This window comes from Phocoena phocoena, chromosome 14, assembly GCF_963924675.1.
Source record: "Phocoena phocoena chromosome 14, mPhoPho1.1, whole genome shotgun sequence".
NCBI classification, from domain to species: Eukaryota; Metazoa; Chordata; class Mammalia; order Artiodactyla; family Phocoenidae; genus Phocoena; species Phocoena phocoena.
In genome coordinates this window covers 79088260-79112103 of record NC_089232.1, presented here as the reverse complement: position 1 = coordinate 79112103, position 23844 = coordinate 79088260, and the positions used below count along the sequence as shown (strand labels likewise).

Here is a 23844-nt window from a genome sequence, read left to right as displayed (position 1 = left end):
TATTTCTGAGACACAAAAGCACAGAAGTTTGCCTTTTGTTTCCCTTCTCTGGCAGCCGCTACCTTGACTTCATAAAAACATCACGATTTATATTTCAAGAGACAAGTGAAAGGTACATTCATTCTGGGGTACTGATTTTACTTACAACATTTTAAAATAATTTTACTCTTTATTAAGAGTCTGTTGTCTCATTAGCACAGCACTAGCTTCTAGCCACCGAACACCAAAGGATGGTCCCTCCCTGGAAAGAATTTCATTCCTTGTGCCTGAGAAAAACATCAAGTGCGACAACAAGGGGACTCAGAGTACTAGCCTTTGGCAAAGCCTTTGTGTCTCAGCTCATACTAACAACTCATGAGGACAACGAACGCTGCTTATTTCAAGGTACAAACAAAGCTCAGGGAGCATCTGGTTGATGGGTGAGTCTTCGTACACTAGAGGACTCGCCCTCTGCTTTCTTCTTTAAAGTCTGGCCACCTCCCTGAAGCAGAACTGCACAGTGCATCCCAGTGGCTTTTACAACAACCATCAAAACATATTGTCCAGTGTGTACAGGTCAATCCCAAACTCCCCAACTTTCCCTTCCCCCTACCCTTCCCCCCTAGTAACCATAAGTTTGTTCTCCCAGTCTGTGAGTCTGTTTCTGTTTTGTAAATAAGTTCATCTGCACCATTTCTTTTTAGATTTGCACTGCTGTATTTAAAATGGAGAACCAACAAGGACCTACTGTAGAGCACAGGGAACTCTGCTCAGTATCATGTAACAACCTAAATGGGAAAAGAATTTGAAAAAGGATACACGTTTAACTGGATCATTTTTCTGTATGCCTAAAACTATCACAACATTGTTAATCAACTATACTCCAATATAAAATAAAAAGTTAAAAAAATGTATTTTACACCAGCCAGCTGTGATACACTGGAGGAAAACTACGGATCTTCCCTAATGCCAATCTATTATGCTTTCCATACAGGTTCTGCCAAGGGACTAAAACCAAAACTCCTAAGTTGGTACCAGTAAATTAGCGGTCATGTGGATCAAGCAAAGTTCTTGAAAGTCAAAGGTCTGACTTTACCATGTTGACCGGCAACATTCAGTCATCGCCACACTACCCCTCCCTCCCCGCTCCCCACGCTCCCCTCCCCTTTTCTGGTTGTTTCGGAAGTGCTGGAGTCGTACGTTGGATTGTCTGGGGGAAAAAAAGTATTCCTAAGTACTTTTAAGGACCCGTTTTAAGTGTTCCCTCATACGTTCTCCTGTGCTAAAACACCAGTTTGAGCCAGGAAAGAAGCAGAAATGGACTTTATTTGACTTATTATTAAGTCAAATATGTATGTATAACTGGTTATCGCTTAGGTAGAGGAGACACAGCTGGTAAGAGGGTTAAGGGGACTCTGGTAATGCTTGGTTCTGACGCTAATGATTTCATAAAGGAAGTCTGTAAACACAGGTTACTAGCAGCTTACACATTTCACACAGGACTACAAAAGCAAGAACATGTTTGAAAATGAGTACCTTTTTGTCTACAAATGCATTAAATGTTTAAATGCAGTAAGTGTTTTAAGTAAAGCCGAGCTTGCTTCTTGTGGGGAAGTGAGTGCTTTGCAATGGTCAGTGTTCCCAAAGTAAAAGAAACTGTAGAACCACAGTTAACTAATCTACCAGAAGTATCATACTTTCAATTTGAAAAATTCTCTTTAGACTCAGAGATCCATTTTGAGTGTATGAAGAAATCTATAATTCAACTCTCATGATCTTCTAAAAAAGGGAAGCATCACTGACAATGTAATCAGTGGGTCCCACATCTATTTCCCATTATCATCTCCTAGGAGCTGTTTAGAAACTGAGGCCCAGGCCCTGGTACCGAGAGTTGGACTCGGAGAGCCAAGCATGGGACTCTGTTTTTAACAAGCACCCTCAGGACCTGAGGCAGCTCTGCCAAGATAATTGGGAACCAAATGGAAATGCTGTTTCAAGGTACTGTCACAAGTGAAACTAAAGCTTTTATGATGTGGGAACTTGCACTGCACGGTTTCACAGAGTGAAGGTAAGAACCTATGCTCAAGCGCAGACGTCAGCACGCCATCGCTGCCACAGATGCTTGAGATCTAAGAGACGCCTCTTGCCTTTCTGAAAACACTTGGTTAAAAAAACAAACCAAACCAAAATGCCCGCCTCCTTGGTTTGCTTCAGGAATTCCTAACGGTCTCGTCTGAGGGTGAAGGTAAAGGGGCTTGCCCAGATGTTCCTTAGCGCTCCTAAGCTGCTCATGGAATCACTTCGAGAAAACATCCTTCTGCGTACATCTGAGGTGCGGAGACATGTACTGGTCTGGGCGCACAAAGTGCTGGCTGACGCGGGAAGAGCAAGGTGAGTCCCGGCCGCCGAGACATTCACAACAGAAGCGCGGATGCTCTCGTTTTATGCCAGAGGAGCAGCAGTTCCTGACAGACAGCGTATGTGCTCAGAGGAAATCTGGCCACTTCTTCCAAAGGACTCCTTGGCCAGCAGCACAGGGACTGTGCGACTACCGGGGCAGCTCTAGTGGTGGCTGCAACCTCAGCCTGACACAGAGGATCAGCACGGGCTGTGGAGGTTCCAGCAGCTGTTGGAACTCTGTCTCTTCCGTCTCAGGGCCAGGCGCTGCCGGAAGCTGTTTAACTTCTGAGCTTCCATGTGCTCATCCGTAAAATTCGATAACATCACCTTCCCGTGTAGCTTTGCTGTGTGACTTGACAGTGTATGCCAACTGCACATACACTGTGTTCTCAATAAATGGAAATTATCAATTTATTCCCCATGGATTCTCAAGTTAGCATCGTAAGCCGTGTTAAAAGAGCGTCAAAACATGTCCTGGTGAAAATACTGGCACAAAATTATTTTGCTGACATCCTAAATCAGATGTTATTATCAAGCACTGTCTATTTCTGAATAAAATATTTGGCTTTAGGGGTAAGGAGAAATGGAAAGAAACTGTGATATTTCAAGAAAAACAATTGTAATTTCATCTAAAGGTTTATACTGATTTTATATATTTCTTTCACTGGCTCTTCTGAAGGTAGTGATTTTATAAACCTAGAGTCTAGACAAATAGAAGTCTACTTTTATGTTAATACTCACGTATATTCCCGTTTCACAGGCGGCCAAGCCTGCAGGAGCAAAACCAGGTGCTGGAACTCGACCTCTCGGTGACTGGCCTCCAGGAGCTCCACAAAGAGCGAGTAGCGCTTCTCTTCATCCTCCGTGTCAGTTACGTCCACCTGGAAGGCGGAACACACACTTGAAACCCACAGCAAAGGCCACGGAATTGCTGTCCGGAAAAATTCAAATTTGATTATTTTGATTAAATGCTCTTTCGGAAACTTTTACAGTGTGTCAAGGGGAAATTCAACAACATCTCCCCCACCCCCACTCCCCCCAAAACTTTCAAAAGCTCTACGTTTTACCCAACTTCAAACATCTATGTTACAAATTGCTTAGAACGAAGTCACAGGAAGGCTCTTAACATTCTTTAGCAAAATAAATTCAAACAAGTGGACTTCCAAACAACTGGCTTATTGGCATTCAATGTATGTTATGTTAAAATACTGAACTGTTCCATGTGAAATTATAATAGTTCACCATACTCGATGTTAGCCAATGTTTTTAGTTTAAATTATCCTGCATTGCTAATTTTCATTTTAGAATGAGTATCGCTAAATCTTCACATTGTCTAGAAAATTTCTCTAATTTGAAAGTAAAGATTTTACTAAAGTACGTTTGACGTGGAACTTTTTTTTTGCTATAAATCAAAATAAAGTAAAATAACTTTTATTCACATCTCCATTTCTAGTGCAAAAGAAGTCTATCAACTAAAAATACTAATTTTTCCTCTCATTGAATAACCAAATGATACTTCTTTTACATTGAGGCAGTCCTCAAGCAAGTCATACCTCCAACACCTCTGTGAATAAAATGTTTGCTTTTTTTTTAAGTTAGAAAGCAGTTTTAAATATAAAAGTGAGCCAAAAGCTGCTTCTCTTGTTTCCTAGCCTCTCCCAACATAGACTCTCTATATTTGGACTCAGATGATGATACTCTGAAAGAATAATGAGAACAGATGGTTACCTATATATTTGCTAAATTGTCTATACTAATGCATGTTTCCAAAACATTTGATTTAATGGTCACCCTGGCTCTGACCCCAGCAGTCACCTGAAAAAGTTATACCATGAATTCTGCATTTTCACAAAAGTTGATTTGCACAATGAAATTATTGGTAATTACCATGTGGAGTCTTCCTCACACAGTGACCATTCAGATCCTTCCAAACCTGACTTAAAGCCCCATGTCACTCTTCCACAGAATAATAACCCAAAAGCTTTTTCTTGTTTTTAAGATAATTTTATAATACAGTAAGTTAGCTGACCCTTCCAACAGTTTTGTATGGAGAACTGCACAGGTATTTTTAACCTCAATCTACAGATGAAGAAACAGGCTTATCTGTCCTGGTAACATGGCTAGCAAGCAGCAGAGCTGATATATAATTATACTCAGATCAGGATGTTCTGAAGCTAGACGACTCAGTAAGCTAGAGAAGCTCTGAATTATTTAAATTAGTAGTCTAATTGGGAGTTGGGCAATATTTTCTTGCCTATTCATAAAGAAAGGTTTAAAAAAAAAACCAAAACCCTCTCAAACTCAAGACATCCATCTGTCATTATCTGACCTCACCACCTTCAATTCCTCTCCAGCCTCGGGGCCTCCCAGGCGCTCTGTGCATTCATCACTCCCGCTTCCACCTGGGGAACTTGGATCTGCTTCCTCTGCCTGGCACATTCTTTCTTCAGATACCTGCATGGCTCATTCTCTCATTTCTTTCAAATCTCTCAAATGTCACTTTTTGAGGGAACACACTGCGTAACTACCCCCCCCCAAAGTAGCATATTCCCCCACCCCTATCTACCTCCCTCACCTTTATTTTCCTTCTTAGCACTTACAAGTACGTGACATATTGCATATTTGTTTGAGAAAACAGAAACTTATTTGTTCACTGGTTTATCCCCACTACGTAAAATAATACCTGATATAGAGTAAATGCACCGTACTTATTTAGTGAATGGATGAAATAATGCATGGATACACAAATGAATGAAGATAATTTATTTATAAAATCTTGTAACGCAGAACTATATTAAATATTCATGGAGTTACCATAAATTTTTGGCTGTTCTTTTTTTATTGGAGATAGATGTAAGGTTTAAAAAAAAGATCCCACCAAAAGGAAATCACTAAAAAAGACCCAGAGGTAGCATGTGTATTGACATTATGTTTCAACCGATGATGCCTTGCAGTTAGCTATGTGATTTCAATAAAGTCCCTTGTTTTGAGTCTCATTTTTCCTCGTCTGAAAATTGGGCTCCAAAAATCCCTGATGTCCCAGAAGTTCTAAGGAGGTATCTGGAGGTCCGCAGCAGGGTAAATGGCTGCTTTCTTCTTTCTGAGTTATAATCTGAGTTTATTTGTAGAGAAGGTTTTGTGCTTGAAAAAATATTTTTTAAACAACTGAATGCTCTGTCTCCCAGCAGTGCCAATATTCCAGTTTCTTTAATTAACTGCAGTATAATTAATAACAAGATGATTCTCCCTTACATGAAATGCAGCCATATCATGAAAATGAAGAGATTAGGAAAAAGTGATTCATGTTTTCAATATCATTTAGATTTCTTTCTTTTCAGAAACTATAATAGCTTGTAAATTTTTAGGGCATGAACTGTATCATAAGGGAAGGAAAGAGAAACTAGAAACTAGAAATTAGATCTCTCTCTGTTTGTTTTTATATTAGTGTACCAATATTAGTTTCCATTTTAAAAAATGCGTTTGCTAATAAGTGTTTTGTACAATGCCTTTCTCACATGTACACAGAATTGTAAGAGTATGGCTTTGTCAGGAAACATTTTCTCCTGAATCCTCACTAATCATTTCAATTATTAGTAACTTATTTTTCAGAGCATTGACACCCATGTTTAAAATACAAATGTGAAAAATGTAGTAACTTAACACAATTATCCATTTTGTGTATGGACACTTGCATACTCCCTTGTTATCAAAAAGGATGTCAAATTGTTATTACTCAGCTCTTAAGAAAGCAGTTTTAAATTCTATCGCTGTAGCTACGAAAGCTTTACCTTATTTGAGAAGAAAATGCGCCTAAAAATGAACTTGAGCACATGTTTTGTTTTTTTTTTTTAACACATGATAAAGAATATACTTTGTTGGATAATCATTATATACTCTGATATACAAGTGTTCATCTAGGACTTGTGTCCACATATTAAAATAACTAAATTTATCAAAACTTACCAAAATAACATAAGCTTATCTTGTTCATCATGTCTAAAAGCCTTTAAAAATAAATTCTGGTAACTAAAACTCAAAATGAATTTTTGTATCAAGAAATATAAAAGGTAAACATATACAAGGACCTTCCAGCTTGGACAAAATGGCTTTGACCCATTTTTCCCTACTCCTCTCTGCTAAGCACAACTATAAACTATGAAAATAATGAGACACCAGATGAGAACTCTTAAAGGTAGGAAAAAGGAAAGCAAACTAGTTTGGGACCCTAGGACTTGAGGAACAATGCAGCAGGAGGGTATCTTGTGTTCCTTCACCAACAGAAGGAAGACACTTAGACCCAGTGTTTCCTGACTCCTCACCTAGAAAAAGAAGACATCCCAGGTAAGGTCATTTCTCAGAATTCCAGAAGGGAGAAAGAAAGAGGAGCTGAAAGAGTATTTTAAGAAATAATATCTAACAACTTCTCAAATTTGGTGGAAGATATGAATCTACAGGTTCAAGAAGCTGAGCTAACCCCAGAAAGGGTAAGTCCGAAGAAATCCATTCCAAGACACAACCCAATTAAACTCTTGAAAACAAAAAACAAGGGAAAATATCTTGAAAGCAGCCAGAACAACACATTACCTAAGAAAGAACAACAATTTGAAAAACAGGATTAATCATCTGAAACCATGGAGGCCAGAAAGAAGTGGCACAATATTCTTCAAGTGTTAAAAGAACTGTCAATTGAAAATTCTATATACAGAAAAACTACCCTTTAGGAAAAAAAAGGTAAATAAAAACATTTTCAGATAAGGAAAACTAAAAGACTCTGTTACCAACAGCCCTCATCTTAACGACTAGCTAAAGGAAGCTCTTCAAACAGAAAGGAAATGATAGAAGAAGGAACTTTGGAACCTCAGAAGGAAGAATGTAGAATACAAAAAGCAGAAATATGGGTAAATACAATAGACTATCCTTTTTTATATAAGTTTTCTAAATTCTATTTGATGATTAAAGCAAAGATTATAACACCAACTGATAATCAAGGCAATGATATTTAAAAGCAGAAAGGTAAAGTGGCCCAAACAGAAGTGATAGTTCCACATTATACTCCAAGACAAGGAAGTCCACTCCTACCACTCTTATTTAGCATCATACTAGGAGCTCTAGCCACTGCAATAAGGCAAGAAAAATAAATAAAAGGCATACATATTAGAAAGAAAAAAATAAAATTCTATTTGCAGATAACATGGTTGTCTACATAGAAAATTCAAGAGATCTATTAAAAAAAAAAAAAAAAACCCTAGTACTAATGAATGAGTCAGCAAAGGCACAGGACAAAATCAAAACAGAAAAATCAACCTCATTTCTATATACTAACAATGAACAAGTGAAAACTGACAATAAAAACATAATACCATTTATAATTGCTTCAAAGAAAATTTTAAAATTTACATGTTCAGGATCTATATCCTAAAAAAGTATAAAATGCCGATGAAAGAAATCAATAAATGAAGAGATACACTGTGTTCATGGATGGAAAGACTCAACCTAGTAAAGATGTCAATTCTCTCTAAACTGATCTACAGGTTTAATACAATGTCTATCAAAATCCCAGAACGGTTTTTTGTAGATTTAGACAAGCTTTTATAAAATGTAAATGGAAAGACATTCCCTAGAATAGCTAAAACTATCTTGACAAAGAAGAATAAGGTGGGAGGAATACCTCTACTTGATATTGAGATTTATTATTTAGCTACAGTAAGAAAGATAAGTGGTATTGGGAGAATGACAGAGACAAAGATCAAAAGAACAGAATAGAGAACCCAGCAGCGAATATACCCAACTTATTTTTGACCAAGGGCATAAGCATTTCATTGGAGGCCAGACAGTGTTTTCAACAAATGGTGCTGGAGGAAATGGATATCCCTAGGCAAAAAAGGGAAATAAACCTCAACCCAAACCTTACACTTAATGCAAAAATTATTCAAAGTTGATAAGAGATTTAAATGTATTAAATGTTAAATATAAAACTATAAAGCTTTAGGGAAAAAAACATAAGAGAAAACCGTGAAGATCCAGGGATAAGCAAAGTGACTCTGCTCATAAGACTTGGAGAAACGTGAGAAATCCATGGAGAATTGTCTCTCAGCAGTTTTTTGAGACGTTTACAACCCATCCTGCTGGGAAAGAGTCCAAGACTAGTCTATCTTAATGCCAAATTCTGTTCTTTAGAAAAGAGTATTAAGGGAAGGTTCCTAAACATGGTTTTCTAGATGATCAGAGAGTTAATACTTCTTCTTTTGAAGAGTAATATTTACTGTAAAATTTATTTAAGAAAATGATGACACAGTAAGTTTAAAAAGGTACGTCTTTCGGGCTTCCCTGGTGGCGCAGTGGTTGAGAGTCCGCCTGCCGATGCAGGGGACACTGGTTCGTGCCCCGGTCTGGGAAGATCTCACATGCCGCGGAGCGGCTGGGCCCGTGAGCCATGGCCGCTGAGCCTGCGCATCCAGAGCCTGTGCTCCGCAACGGGAGAGGCCACAACAGTGAGAGGCCCGCGTACCGCAAAAAAAAAAAAAAAAAAAAAAAAAAAAAAAAGGTACGTCTTTATAATTAGACCCATATATACTAAGCCCCTATACCAGTGACTTGCGTTATTTTCACATATACTATGTATTCTTCTATCATTGATTTCAGCCCTTATAATAAGTTCCACTTATTACTTCTAGTCATTTTCAGTATTTTTCTTGGGTTTTCCAGAAATTAGGATGATACAATCTATAATAATGGTAATTTTGACTTTTTAAAAAGTTATAGCTCCTATTTCTGTTTCTTATCTTGCTACATTGACTAGGATGCTGAAAACTAATAATGATATTGGGCATTCTTGTTTTGGTTTTAATTTTAATGAAAATGCCTTCAAATTTTTAGTGTTAAAAAAGTCAGCTATAATTAAAATCCTAGTGATCAGCAGGGAACATGAAGCACAGCAAATGACCAATATACATTTTTTGGTAAAAAATATAATAAAAATATTGATGTTATCTACATACTTCTATAAGATGGTTTTGTCCCAATATATTTTCATATCACAACTAGTAATAGTGCTCATTAATGGTAAAAAAATTTAAACAACTTTCAGTTGAAGAAAATCACTATGTCATAAATCTGACAAATTACCTAAAAAAAAAAATTTAGGAAGAGAAGTATTGCTCTGAGACAATAAAAGTTAAAGCAAACACATCTCAGGGGCTTACAGAGATTGTGAGAGCATGTGATTTATATTAATATCATGGGAACTAAAATTCCCTAAAATACCCCAAAACAAGGCAACTGGCTGAGCATGAATGTGGACCTATGAAAGAATCAGATTCTCTCTTTTCTGAGAAGTACTGCAGTCTGTATTGAAATATATATTCCCAGTATCTAAATATATTTCATAAAAGTATAAGAGGTACAGAGAAATGACTTCGGTGTCCAAACAGAATATGAAATGACTACAGAATGTATTTTAAAAGAGAGGAAAAACTAACTGTAGGTGGCTATCAAATGCTCCAACATACTTCATAAGGACTTCATAACATACTACCATAAGGAGACTCTAAAATAAATAATAAAGGGCAATTCAATTCAATGTGCAGCTTTTAAAACAGTGTTGGTAAAGTCAAAGTAATACAGAAAAATGTTTATTTTGGAGACATTACTGGACCTTTCTGAGGCTTAATTTCCTCTTTTGTAAGATGAAGATCCTTCATATTTATATCACGGTTGTGAACATTAAATAAGAGGATACAAATAAGATAGCTAGCAAGAGGCTGGCACATGGTAGGCACACAATAAATGATGGGTATTATTTATATTATCATCTATATAATACGCTAGATATGAAAAAGCAGAAAGCTGGATGTGTGCTATGATTTCTTCTAACAAGAATTATGCCTATAGATTAGGCAGGACAGAAAAAGAATACAAAGAAACATGGCTATTTTAGGATAATGGAATCACGGGTTAACTTTTATCTCTTTTTAAAGTCTCATTTATTTGTGCAACAATTAAAGTATTTGAAATGACTCTTAAGCATGCCTTCCAAAGATCAGTAAAAATAAAATTGAGAGAAATTGCTATTTTTTCCCCTACACTTTGTTTTATCCTGTCCTTTTCCCCAGTGAAAACAAAAGGAACATGTATCTGTTTTAACACTTCTGTCCCTTCCCCAGTGAGCAGGGGGTGAAAATGTTCACTATTTTACAGGCACCACAGAGTTGGTGACGACTCCATACTGACACCAGTAACTAAGTATCACAGGATTTTAAAGGGCAAAATTCGAATGTGACGCAAACATAAGAACATTTCTTTCCCTTTTGTCTCTGAAACTGATGCTTCTCTCCTCACTGAATTGGGCGACTTTAGCCCTTGAGGTAAGTCAATTTGTCAAGCAGCTGCAGCCTCCTTATCAGACACAGAGTGACTGTCCTTGAAAAAGTGGACTGAGTCACTTATTCTCAGATGAGAACAGCTTTAACCTTAAATTTCTCTGAGGCTGCTTGAAAGTGAGCATGACTATCTTAAACTGAGGTACCTCTCCTGCAATCGGCACCTTCCTATAGGCATTGATAGCAGCTTACCTTATCTTCAGATATCTGTAAACATGAACAAGGTATTAATGCATATGAAAGTACTTTATGAATAGAAAAAAATCACCAACATGTAGAGGATTATTACTGATAGTAGTATCACTAGTCACCATATTCCTATCCTGAATGTGAGTTTATGAGCTGTTCTAAAAGGCTCATATGATGACACCTGATTTAAAGTTACCAAGGCACTGTGCAACTCCATTCACGAACACAGTCAGGTCAGGCTGAGCTTTCTGTACACAGGGCTTCAAAATACAAAACAAACAAAAATCCCTACTTCAGTAGATATACAGAAATATGAAAAGGTAACAGAAATGATCTCTACAATACTAGACCCTTGTATGTTACAGCTACTCCTTTTATAAGGTTTCTGGTGGCCAACACTGTCTGTTGGGTCCACTGGGTCTAATCAAGATCTTTGGTGAAGGAAAGTCAAATTTTTAGAAGACAAAGAAGTCATAAGCTTCTGCTGGACTTAGTCAGAAGCTATTAGACTTACCCCACCAATCTCAGCAGTGCTTAGACCAGTATCTGGCACACAATAAGTACTCAGTAAACAGTATTATTACTAATAACTATAGTAACTGATTATTATTCTTAGATAAGAGAATATAAACAGAACGTAAATTACGATCATGTCCATTTCTGAGTATTTTTAAGTTTTATTAAATAGAAAACATAAAATTGTGGTAATAGGACTAAAGTTTAAATACTAAAAGTAGGATAGCTATATCTTCTAGGAGATTTTCCCATTTCTATGGCAGAGAACTAAAGAATAGATGTAGCTACTGAGAGAATTTCATAAGTACTATATCTTGCACTGCTTATAATAAAGGCAAAATGTGTTGTTGAAACAGCCTGAAGGTTCAAACAGCCTTCCCTAGCCCACGCGGAGGGAAGAATATCTACCAAAGAGAGGGTGTACGGATAAGGAACAAAGAAATGAGAGATTGAATTACTTCCCACCTTTGCCTCTAGGTCTGGTGATGAGCACAAACATTTAGCCTCTGCTTCTCTCCTAAGGTATATTAGGAAAATGATATTGTATATCATTGTATATTTGTGAACTCCTCAAGAATAAATGGTTCTCTATTGCCATAAAAAGTCTCTCCTAGGGCACAGCAAACATGCCCTTGGGATCGGGGGAAACCCAATGAAAGAATTAAGTTCCAAAGGGTTTTCCAGATGTTTGAGGCTGTATGTGCGGTGCATAAACACATAAACATACACAAAAAGCTAGCAACCACACTTATGAGCCATGTTCTACAGCCTACTTAATTTATTGTATCTCAAAAGATAGAAATTACACAATAAAGCATTCCATAATCACCCTCCATAAGTGCTGTTGTAACTTCAATACATAATACATATTTTCACATGGCTAAATATTTAATGCAAACATTTTTAAATGAGACATATGAGAGGGGGGAAATACTTTGTTTTAAAATGAGAAGATTTGCCTTACAAATTTTTTCTCTAGGACAAATAATCAATCACGCCATAAGAGTCTCCATAAATACACGTTTACTTTAAAGAACTGCTATACAAGCCAATCTTTTAAGGCCAGACTTTGTTTTTTAGTTAATGTTGATAAAGTATTAATAGAATAATTCATGGAGCTGGAAATGCTTTCACTGTAGTGTATCATTCAGACTCAGGTGGAATACTGGCCCTGCCACCTCATAGCTCTGTGACCATGTAAAAACACCTCACCAAGCCTTAGTGTTTTCATTTGTAAAAATAAGGTAATAATACCTAACCTATCAGGGTACTTTGAAAATAATATAATATAATATATAACATAATACAGGACAATATACATACATACACACACGCCTGTATAGGTATCTAACACTGAGTTAACATTGAGCTACTATGGCAGCCACAGTATTGGTAGTTCATTATTATACATCATTCTGCTATGTTTTAGCAGAGGTACTATAAAGATTTCTTACCTACTCTGAGCCTATTTGCTCATGTGTTGAATGGAATGATAAGATCACTTCCATCAAAAGGGTTATTATGATTTGTATCAGTTTCATAGTGATATCACAGGGAGACCTGCATCAAAATCTTCCTGTGATTTAGGAAATTTCCTTTTTTTCTTGTAAATATGCTAATTTGGCTGCCTTGATAATTATGTAAGCAACAAAATTCCTCATTAAAAAAATGGATCCATGACTTTGTCTTATAATCAGCTTCTCTACTGTTCTGTGTTTAATGACATGTTCCACCACTGACTCGTCCTTGACCGGAATCATGGAAGTCCACACTGAAACATCTTTTTTGCCAACATGGCTAATTTCAAATGTTGCATAATACAGAATTATCTATCCAATACACATCCTAAAATTTATTCCAGTAACTGCATCTTTTAAAAATGTGATGTTGGGCTTCCCTGGTGGCACAGTGGTTGAGAGTCCGCCTGCCGATGCAGGGGACACGTGTTCGTGCCCTGGTCTGGGAAGATCCCACATGCCGCGGAGCGGCTGGGCCCGTGAGCCATGGCCGCTGGGCCTGCGCATCCGGAGCCCGTGCTCCTCAACAGGAGAGCCCACAACAGTGAGAGGCCCGCGTACCACAAAAAAGAAAAAAAAAAAAAAAAAAAAATTTAAAAATGTGATGTTGTTTGCATATTGTGTTACACCAGGACATTCTGCTCATTTTGTCTGAAAACATTTTAAATATGCTAATATCCCTATGTAAACATCAACTGTAAACAACTGATTGCCATTTCTCTATGGACAAAATCTTCCACCTGTTGGGATGTAGGAAAACATAACATCTAGTAAATGTTTTTATTATTTATTAAAAAAAAGGGTTATTATGAGGTTCGAATGATAAGATACACATACAAAGCCTAATGTTTGGTTCATAGATGGCTCTAAAAAACATGAAAACTGATAGTATGTGAAGCATCTTCTCAGCTTAAGTAAAAACAGATTTCTGCTGTAATGACCAGAGTGTTTATTTTGAATCTACTTTTATTACAGTTAGAAGTTATCCAGAGAATTATGCGTAGTAGAAGAAAACGGTGGCCATTGAGCTTAGTGGCCTCCTATATATTCTCTATATAGAATACCTACATATCCTCCAAAACAAAAAGAACAAGAACAAATAAATTAAATAAAACCCATACATTCAGCACGATTACAGGCCAAGAATGTCTAAACTTCAAAGTATCGTAAGTGAAAACGGAAGAATGCCAAACTCCAAAGAATGATCTCTCACATTCCATGTAAATGTTTCACATATTCAGAAAGTGGATCCATAATTGAAATAAACACGAACAGCAAAAACCATACAAATAGAAATAAAATTAATCTATCTGTAAGTGAATAAGCAAATCACAGTGGAGGTGGTATGTGTGTGTGTGTGTGTGTGTGTGTGTGTGTGTGCGCGCGCACGCGTGAAAAAGAGAGAGAGAGAAGGGGAGGGAGGGAGAGAGAGAGGGAAGGAGAAGTAACCTTGAAAAAAGATTTTTGAGTACTATTACTCTAAGGCTAAAGACAAAAAGAGCTCTACACAAACATTCTAGCTAGTAAGTTGGCTGGAATTTCCAGAACTACTTTATATGTACTCTAGGATTAAGCAAATAAATAAATACATTGTGGATAATGAGAGTCAAGTTTCTCACTGACAGAGAAAGGAGTTCACAAATAAGGAAAGAGAGAAGACTAAACTGTGTGGAACTGGATTGGAATGGGAAGGATCAATACAAACTCATGGTTTTAAAAATGAATATAGACAGACATAAAAATAGATGTAGACATATGTGTGCTCTGTCCCCTAAGAGGATCTAGAAACTATAATACCACTGCATCAATGAGTACACCTAGCACCCGAGTCCTGGCTTCTAAATGTCACTCTTTATTTAAAAAATCAAGCTCTTTAAAGTCAATGACTGAATCCAGATCCAGACAGGGAAAGTGTAAGAGGGTCTCGAACGTCTGTGGTTCAAAAAGTGATGGGATGGGCACAAGTCAAAAGGATGCAGGAGAAGACCTGAGCAAAGCATTAAAATGGTGACAGTAATAGATTACAACCGCAGAACAAAATGAGAATCCTTGAGCTTGTAGTGATGTAAATAAATAAATAAATGAATAAATACATACGGGGGAGAACAAATGCTAAAAAATACCATTTGGGAGACACCACAGTGATCATTAACTCAGGCAAGAGTCATCAATGCATGCTAAAATTAGCTGGTGAAAGTACGGCGAGAAACAGTGCTTACACAATCTCAAAGTACCTCAACACAAGACACGTATTAATGCCAAAGGGAAAAAAGGTAATTTTATATAGAAGAAATATGGTTGACACCACCTCAATCAAGTGATCAAAATGAACACTGTCAGTAAAGGAACACAACAGTACCGTATATCTCCTAAGATAACGTAGTGGGAAGGACCCAAAATCACTTCTGTGGTATTCTCACCAAAAACGCACAACTTGGACTTCCCTGGTGGCGCAGTGGTTGAGAGTCCGCCTGCCGATGCAGGGGACACGGGTTCGCGCCCCGGTCCGGGAAGATCCGACATGCCACGGAGCGGCTGGGCCCGTGAGCCATGGCCGCTGAGCCTGCGCGTCTGGAGCCTGTGTTCCGCAACGGGAAAGGCCACAGCAGTGAGAGGCCCGCGTACCGCAGGAAAAAAAAAAAAAGCACAACTTGAATACACGAACAAAACTCAGACAAAGTCAAATTTAGTGGTATTTTACAAAATAATTGGCCAGTGCTTTTTAAAAAATGTCAAGGTCATAAAAGGTGGGGCGGGGGGGGGGGGAAGAATGAGGAACTATTTCAGATTATGGGACCCTAAGGAGACATGGCATTAAGTGCAACGTGTGACCTGCACCGGACTCGGATCAGAAAAAAAAACCATTAGTGGGCCGACTGACAAAATCTGAATGATGGGTAAAAAAGATAAGGTATTGTATCAGTGTTAGCTGTAGTCATCTGAGATGGTAATATTTGGTGAACCAACATGAAGAGTATGTAAAATTCTTTGTATAGTTGACATCATTTTTTTGGTATTAAATATAAAATTTTCAAAATGAAAAGTTAAAAAAATTAGAGAACTTATGTCCAACTACCTCACATCCGCACCACCCTCCGGTATGCAAACACTTGTATGTTTCCTGCTTCTTTCCCCCTATTTTTCTTCAACTTTTCCCTCTAATGCATTAGAGGAATGAAGAGACAATAGCAATGCAGCTCCTTGGGAGCACGACTGCTACCAAGCAAAGGGCACTTGGATATTACTGTCCCACTATAAACAAAGCCAACTGGGCTGATCAGACCCTGGGGAAGGGTGCCCTGTGATGGAGTCAAAGCCATCCCCATGCAGTGACATTTACTAAACTCAGGTTTATTTCCCAGGAGGTGGTTGCTGTGAACTAAGACCCACGTAAGGCTATGAGGACAATCTGCCTGCGTGAAGGGGATAAACAGGGCCTCCCTATTTCACCCCCACTCCCCAAAAAAGTGCTGTTGAGATTTAAAACACACTACTGACAGCCCTGAACTTCGTGTCTTTCTCCACAAAACCGGGTTCTTCTGTATTTCCTAGCTAGCTAAGGAGCACCACTTCCTCCCTGGTAACTTCAGCAGAAATCAGAAAGGCACTGGACTCGTGTCTCATCTCCTGCACCCAAGCAGTCACCGAGTCCACTGGTAGAAACTCCTTCAGCTCTCTTTTCTATCCTCTTCCATCTTTGAAGCTGATACAAAGTTCAGGGCCAAGGTCAGGCAACTTGACCACAGCCTCTGTCCCCTAACTGGTGCCCCTCCAGTCCCGTGTTCATGCAGAGGTCAGAGGGCTTCTCCTAAAGCCCGGATCTGATCACGCTGCTTCTTGGGTGCCAATTTTCCGGGAGGCCTTAGGGTCACTGGGGTAAAAGCTGAGCAGGACACGGGGGCGGCTCCACCATCCGACCTGCTTCTCTCCAGTTTCATCTCCCGGTGGCTCTTGCTTCCACACCGTACACCCAGCTGTGCTGAACTCAGGTCAAGGATGCCCTCCTCAGAGCAGTCTTCCTCACCACCTCCAGACAGAAGAGCTGCCTGCCCTCCTGAGCCCACGCACCGTGCAGACTTTTACCACAGCACCGAAGCACTTAGAGGATTTGCTTCTCTGTTCACAAATCTACATTCTCCATCGGATAGGAGTCCCCACACCAACAGCGTCCATCTACCTGGACCGGAGTCAGAGCTTTGCATGTGCAATTCCATTTAACCCTCACACATATTATTCCCATTTTACACATGAGGAAACTGAGGTTGTAAGAGGGTCAGTAACTAGTTCAAGTCCCGAGAGCTAGTCAGTGGTGAAACTGGGATTTGAATGCAGGTCTACCTGGTGAAGAGCCCAAACGCTTTACTCCCATTTGCTTTGTCTCTTTTTCTAACCCCAGAGAGTAGCAGAGGGAACAGTGCATAATCTATGCTTGAAGAATCTTCGATGAATGTTTCACATAGCGTACAGTTCAAACAGCAGTTATTAGGCACATTTTTCAGAATGTTTTAACTGAGCAGCAATTAACACATATAATGCTGTGTATCGAGAGAGTGGAAAATGCTAAAAGATGAAGCAATGTTTTCTGTTCTCTGAATCAAACTCCTGATTTCTCACACTTAATCACATCCAATCCACATAAAGTGACAGCGGGAAGAGAAGAGGACAGCAGAGCATGCTACCGAAATGTTACTGCTGAATGTATTCCCCTGGCAAATAGGAAGAGGAGTACTACGGGGCCAAAAGGAACACAGGCTTCCAGCTCACACAGAACTGGATGTGAACTCCAGTTCTATAGCTCACAAGCTGGGCAGGTCATGTAACCTCATCTTCTAGGTCACGTGACCTCATCTAAAACACAGCGAATGGTAACTACTTTGCAAGGCTGTTTTAAAGATGAAGTGCAGTGATGTGCACTTAGGACAGACACAGTCCACAGTCTCCTTATCTTCCCCCTGTGATGCCAGTGACAAGAGGGTGAAATCTTTAAAGGAAGAACCCATTATTCATAAGGAAGGACCTTCTCAAGGTCTCCAAACATTTGCAGAACCTAGTAATACGGATGTTCGCTTAACTTTAATCATTTTAGGAAAAAAGGCACATTGATCTCTTGCTCATATGTGGACAAACGTGCTTCTGATTTGTTTACTTCCACATGAGAAGCAACTAGCTGGTCAGAAATCACCATCGGCAAAATACGGCAAGTTAATACAAAATAGTATCAATCTAAAAGCACCAGGCCACTCTCTAAGGAAACAGTTGCATTATTCCGAGCAAATCATTTTATTTGCATGTAAGGGGGAAGCAGCATGGTCTAATCATCATTCATGGCAAGAACGTCGGACTGAACGTCAGGAGTCTCGGCCTTGCCACTTTAAAGGTGACCTTGGACATGTTTTTTAAGATTTAATATTCATTTATTCAACAAATACTTACTGAGTGTCTGTAAGATCCCTGTTCTCATGGAATTTATATTCTAATGGAAGAAGAAAGACATCACATAATAAATAGACAGACAGATAGAGGGGAAGAAGTTAGCAGACAGGGGTAAGTGATTAGAAGAGAAAAATGCTCATAAAATAGGTTGTGACTGGGTGGATGTAGTCATTTTGGAAATGGTGACATTTAGGATAAAATCTGAGGACGTAACTTCTTCCTTTTTGGACACCCACATCCCTCTCTATAAAATGTGACTACTGAACAAGGATGCTTTTGAACGTGTCTTCTAGTTCTAGGAATTTGTGATTTCATGGCTATTAGAGAAGTACTCGTGTGAACACATATTTTTAACATCAAATATTATCCTATATTTAAGAAAATCATTTATGGCAATGAGTCTTAGCTCTGAAGACATTTAAGGTAACAGTAATTCTTCTGTAAGGAACTAAATATAGCTCCGCACACTTAACTTTTCCTACTGATCTTTGTCGGAGCTCTGTCTGACAAGGAAGTGAGTATTTTGTTGATGTTTTGGCAAATGAAGCCAAGCTGGCCTCTGATGAGAAGGGCTAATGTATCCTTCCATGTATAAATGAATTTGTAATGAGGTTAGAAGTTGTCTTAAACTAATTCTTTCTGTTGATCACTTACAACCACAAATTCAGACAGACTGAAAGTTTACGAAGTGAAATGAAACTCTAAGCCACATGTTCTTTTTTACATAAAAACAGAAAAAAAAATTAAGGTGATGGGGTATGAAATTTTTTAAGGAAACATCAGTATTTTGACCCATATTTTTCATGTACAAGTTAACTAGAAAATTACAAAACCTGAAAAACTCAGATAAATTGTACCAAGGGAATTAACACATTACATTCATTCCCCTCCCCCTCTACCTTCCTCCCCCCGCTCCGTCTCCCCGCTGCTCACCAAGCTGGGGCACATTTCTGGGACGGAAACGAAGGCCTTTCAAGCTGTTGAGAAATGAGGGCCCGTATTCTGCAGGAGCTGGCTGGTTTCCCAGCAACACATTGATTAGTGGGATCACTACTTTGGGCACCTTGAGGATAATTAAATATTAAGTCCCTATTTGATGTATGCAAAGTCTGCCTAAGAGGATTACCAGCCTCAGTGAAGGTAGCAGTCCCACATTTTCTGGTAATTGAACACTGCAATGTCATTACCTATTCTTCTCTTTACACTGTAAGACTGTCTCTATCCTTAATATTACCTTTGAGGATGGAGACGGAGATAGGGAGAAATTAAGAAAATGAGAGCCTGTGCAGTCAACACTTCGGGGTCTTCTAGGTGTTTGGGATTTGGAGATGAAGACGACCTCTGTCGAAGAAATGACAGAGGTGAGCAAACCATCCTCTGACTCCTCTGGTTCAAGGCTCCATTTTACATACCAAACAGCCAAGGCTCACAGTTTAAGAATCTTCTCCAAGATCAAAAACAACAGTGGAGGGAGGATGGAGACACATGCATATGATTTGTCCACCAGCGCCCCAATCTTTCTACTGGTCTAGTGAGAGGTAACACAGTTTTTTGAAAACAGTAATGGAGACCACCTCAAATTTAAACTATGGGCATAGTTCTACAGCATTCCAGAGGTTGTTGCTACTTCCATTCTGATGCTACAAATTTTTTGCATTCATTTTCTAAATAGCAAACAGCTATTTTATAAGGCAGCGTTCCCCTACCAAATTCACTTGCCCTCCAAAATAGATCTGAATAAGCAAGGCGAGGCTGACATAGAAAACTTAACTTTTAAAGGAGGAGAAGGAGGAGACACTCAGTGATTTAATTTATTTCGAAGAACTCTACAAACAAATAACATAATTAAGCCACTATGGTAGATTTTTTTTTTTAATTGAAGCATAGTTGACTTGCAGTGTTGTATTAGTTTGAAGTGTATGACATAATGATTTGCTATTTTTATAGATATACTCCATATACAGTTATTATAAAATATTGGCTATATTCCCTGTGCCGTACATTACATCCTTGTAACTTATTTGTTTCACACCTAATAGCTTGTACCTCTTAATCCCCTCCACTTATCTTGCCCTCTCCCTACCACTCTCCCCTCCGGCAGCCATTAGCTTGTTCTCTGTACCTACGAGTCTGTTTCTGTTTTGTAATATCCATTTGTTTTATTTTTTTAGATTCCACACAAAAGTGACAACATACACTGTTTGTCGTTCTCTGACTTACTGGGTTCATTCAGGTTTTTTGTTACATCTTACAGAAAAAGGCCAAAAGTCAACCTTTTTGGCCAACCTAATATTTCACTAAGCGTAATACCCTCCCTAATATTTCACTAAGCGTAATACCCTCCAGATCCATCTGTGATGCTGTAAATGGCAAGATTTCATTCTTTTGTACGGCCTAGTAATATGCCACTGGAGATATATATCTGTCTATCTATATATCTCACATTTTCTTTATCCATTCAACTGTTGACAGACACTTAGGCTACTTCCATATCTTGGTTATTGTAATCAGTGCTGTTATGGACGCTGACATGTATGTATCTTTTCGAATTAGTATTTTCATTCTTTTTGGATATACACCCAGGAGCGGAACTGCAGGATCATATGGTAGTTCCATTTTTAATTTTTTGAGGAACCCCCCCTACTTCTTTCTATAGTGGCTGCCCCAGTTTACACACCCACCAACAGTGTGCTAGGGTTCTCTTTTCTCCACATCCTTACCAGCCACATGTAAAAAAATGAAATGAGAACATTTTCTCACAACTTATACAAAAATAAACTCAAAATGGATTAAAGACCTAAATGTATGGTAGTTTCCTTATTTCTACTACCAAATACTTTAAGAAACTCAGATCATTAGCTTCCAAGGACCAGGAAATTGTTCTTATACAGAGGGAAAGTAGGAGGAGGTAGAAAATGTAAAAAGCGAAGGAGACATGAGATGACTTTTACTAAAGTCAAGAGATACCCTGGAGAGATGTTTGTTGGGGGCCTGAAAAGCTCACAGCACCAGAGGAAACACTGGCCAAACGAGGAGCAACACGCAGACTTTGCAAATGAGAGACAACAGTGTGTATTCAGTGAAATTAAGATCAAGTCAGCTTAGAAAAGTGCATGGAAAAGGAGTCTTAACAAAGCTAAGCTCCCTTAAATACTGTCTTTGGAACAAGTTCAGCTAAGATGAAATTAAAATCTCAGAAATAGCCAGAAGTCACTGAAGTTATCTAAAAGCTGCAACTTGTTCTCTGAATAACTGGAACATCAAGGAAAACTCAAAGGAAGAAATAGTGGTTATACTTATGTTATTTCTGAAGCGTTTAGACCCAAATATCAGAGTGTATGTTCTAATGTGTCAACACAACAGGTAAGATGGATATTTTCCTCTTTTCCCAGTTTCCACATTGCTTCATAACGTTTCCGGTGCACAGACCTGACATGAAGTGAGGCTCCAACCACAGAAGCCGGCCTCATCGTCCTGCCAGGACAGAGGCATCAAGGAAGATGCAACTGAAAAAGGCTGAGAACTTGAAAAATGGAGGCTCTGTCAGGAAAGTGCATAAAAGTCAGAGCGTTCATTTGTTTCAGGATGAGTCAGAACTTAAGGTTCCACACGGCAAAAATAATGTGACCTAGTTTGGAGCTTACCTCCGAGATGCTTTGGGGACCTTCGGGTCTGCTGAAAACAAGCACACCTCGAGCATTCACTATGCCAGGGGCCTGGAGTATATGCCATAGCCCATTGCATTAGTGTTCCCAGACTGCTCCTGAAAAAGCCCGTTAGTGGTCTCTTGATGCAATTCAAAGTGAAATGCTGAGACTAAATAATGTGACATGGTCATGATGCTTCAGAGAGTATTATTCAGATACCAGTGACTTTTAATACAATCCATTTCAGCAATTTGGCAAGATTAGAGAATCTTTGATAAGTCCATCTTGTTTGAATCTCAAATTCCCTAACTCTGAAGAATAGATAACAGTATTTACCTGTTTCTCTCACAGAGGGAAATAAGAATATGTGAGGTAATTCTAAAGATGCTCTGAGAGGAGCCTCGAGATATCCTTAATATTTGGTTCTCTTCTAAAAAGAAGTTCATTGTTCTTTAAATGAAATAATAAGGAAACAAACAGAAATGATAAAGCAAAGCTTTAAAGTTAGAAGGTACATTGAGTTGGAATCAGACTTCCAGGAAACTCTTTTGCAGACTAGATTAACCTAGGAAGTCTTATTTTCTAACTTTTATTGGCCTGTAGCCTACTCTGCAAGCTAAAGCACTTGATTAAGTGCTGACTCTTAGATCCTACGCTTTCAGGACGCATCAGTTTAGAATCTAAGCCAAAATTCAACAGCCACCGTATTTCGATTTAGGAATTGGCCTTTCCACTTAATCAACAAGCATTTAAGCTCTGAACGTGTGCACAGCATACTTAGAGGGATTTGAAAACTGATAGGTATATCCTCCAGGGTTTCTCCGTTTTCAGGTAGTGGGGAGACAAAACTTTTAGTAGTAGTAGTAACAGCAGTAATAATGATAATAATAGATCAAATGTGTGGACCTCAAGGTTCAATGAATTAAGATTGAAATGGTCAGGGAAGGGTCCAGAGAGGTGATGGACTGAGTGAGCCCTGAAGGATGATATGGAGGAACCAAGATCTCGTGTGCCTGCTGCATTTTGTCTGTGTGTATACAGAAGAGAAGGGAGGGCATAATAGTGCCTGGGCAGAGCATAAAAGAAATGAAATAGCTATACTGCATGCTGAATTTCCACTTAGATCTGCATTTCTCCAGGGAAAGGGTGAGCTGCCATAATTAACTGATACTATGAAAAATCCCGACTGTACCCTATGAAGAGAAAAATTGGATACACATGTTAGGTGACTGAGGCATCATCTACTATGCATATTCAAACATACGGAAAAATAAAAACAAAATCTGTTGCACATATTTAACGACTACAGAGTTGGACTGATGAACATACTGGGAAGTTTGCATGAGCAAGCTGGTTACTCACCTGAAGGTGGTTTAAAGTAATCAAGAAATAGCAGTCAGATGCTCCCTTACCTGTCTCTGGGGCCAAGTGGCTTTGAGGATGGCCTCCGTTCTAAAGAACACAAGGAGCCTGCCATCCTCCTCGGTCAGGTGAAATGACTGTTCCAGAATCTGCAGCACTTGAATGCGGGGCCTCACGGGCCAGGCGTCGTCAGCGCAGAAAGGCCGCAGCCACTCCAGCAGGTCCTCAGAGGACACCAGCTCTTCTCTGCAAAATCAAGGGTTAGATTAAAAAGAAAAAAAGAAAAGACTTAGTAGTTTCTAATTCCAGTAATCAAATGTGGTGACTGATCTAAACAACTGTTTGTTGGGTGACTTTATTTTTTTTCCTACTGCGAGGAAAAATGTAGGTTTTAAACAGCTTAAAGCAAACCACATTAGGTGT

At 38.8% G+C, this 23844-nt stretch overlaps 1 protein-coding gene across 1 annotated transcript in view; it reads right to left on the bottom strand.

Moving 5' to 3' along the window:
* Positions 1 to 23844, bottom strand: part of NBAS (NBAS subunit of NRZ tethering complex) — a 363692-nt gene that overhangs the window by 24374 nt on the left and 315474 nt on the right. The window contains exons 48-49 of the mRNA XM_065891748.1: positions 23472 to 23667; positions 3121 to 3260 (exon numbers count right to left, since the gene is read on the bottom strand). Of these exons, the coding sequence (XP_065747820.1) occupies positions 3121 to 3260; positions 23472 to 23667 (336 nt within the window). The remainder of the gene's footprint in view (positions 1 to 3120; positions 3261 to 23471; positions 23668 to 23844) is intronic.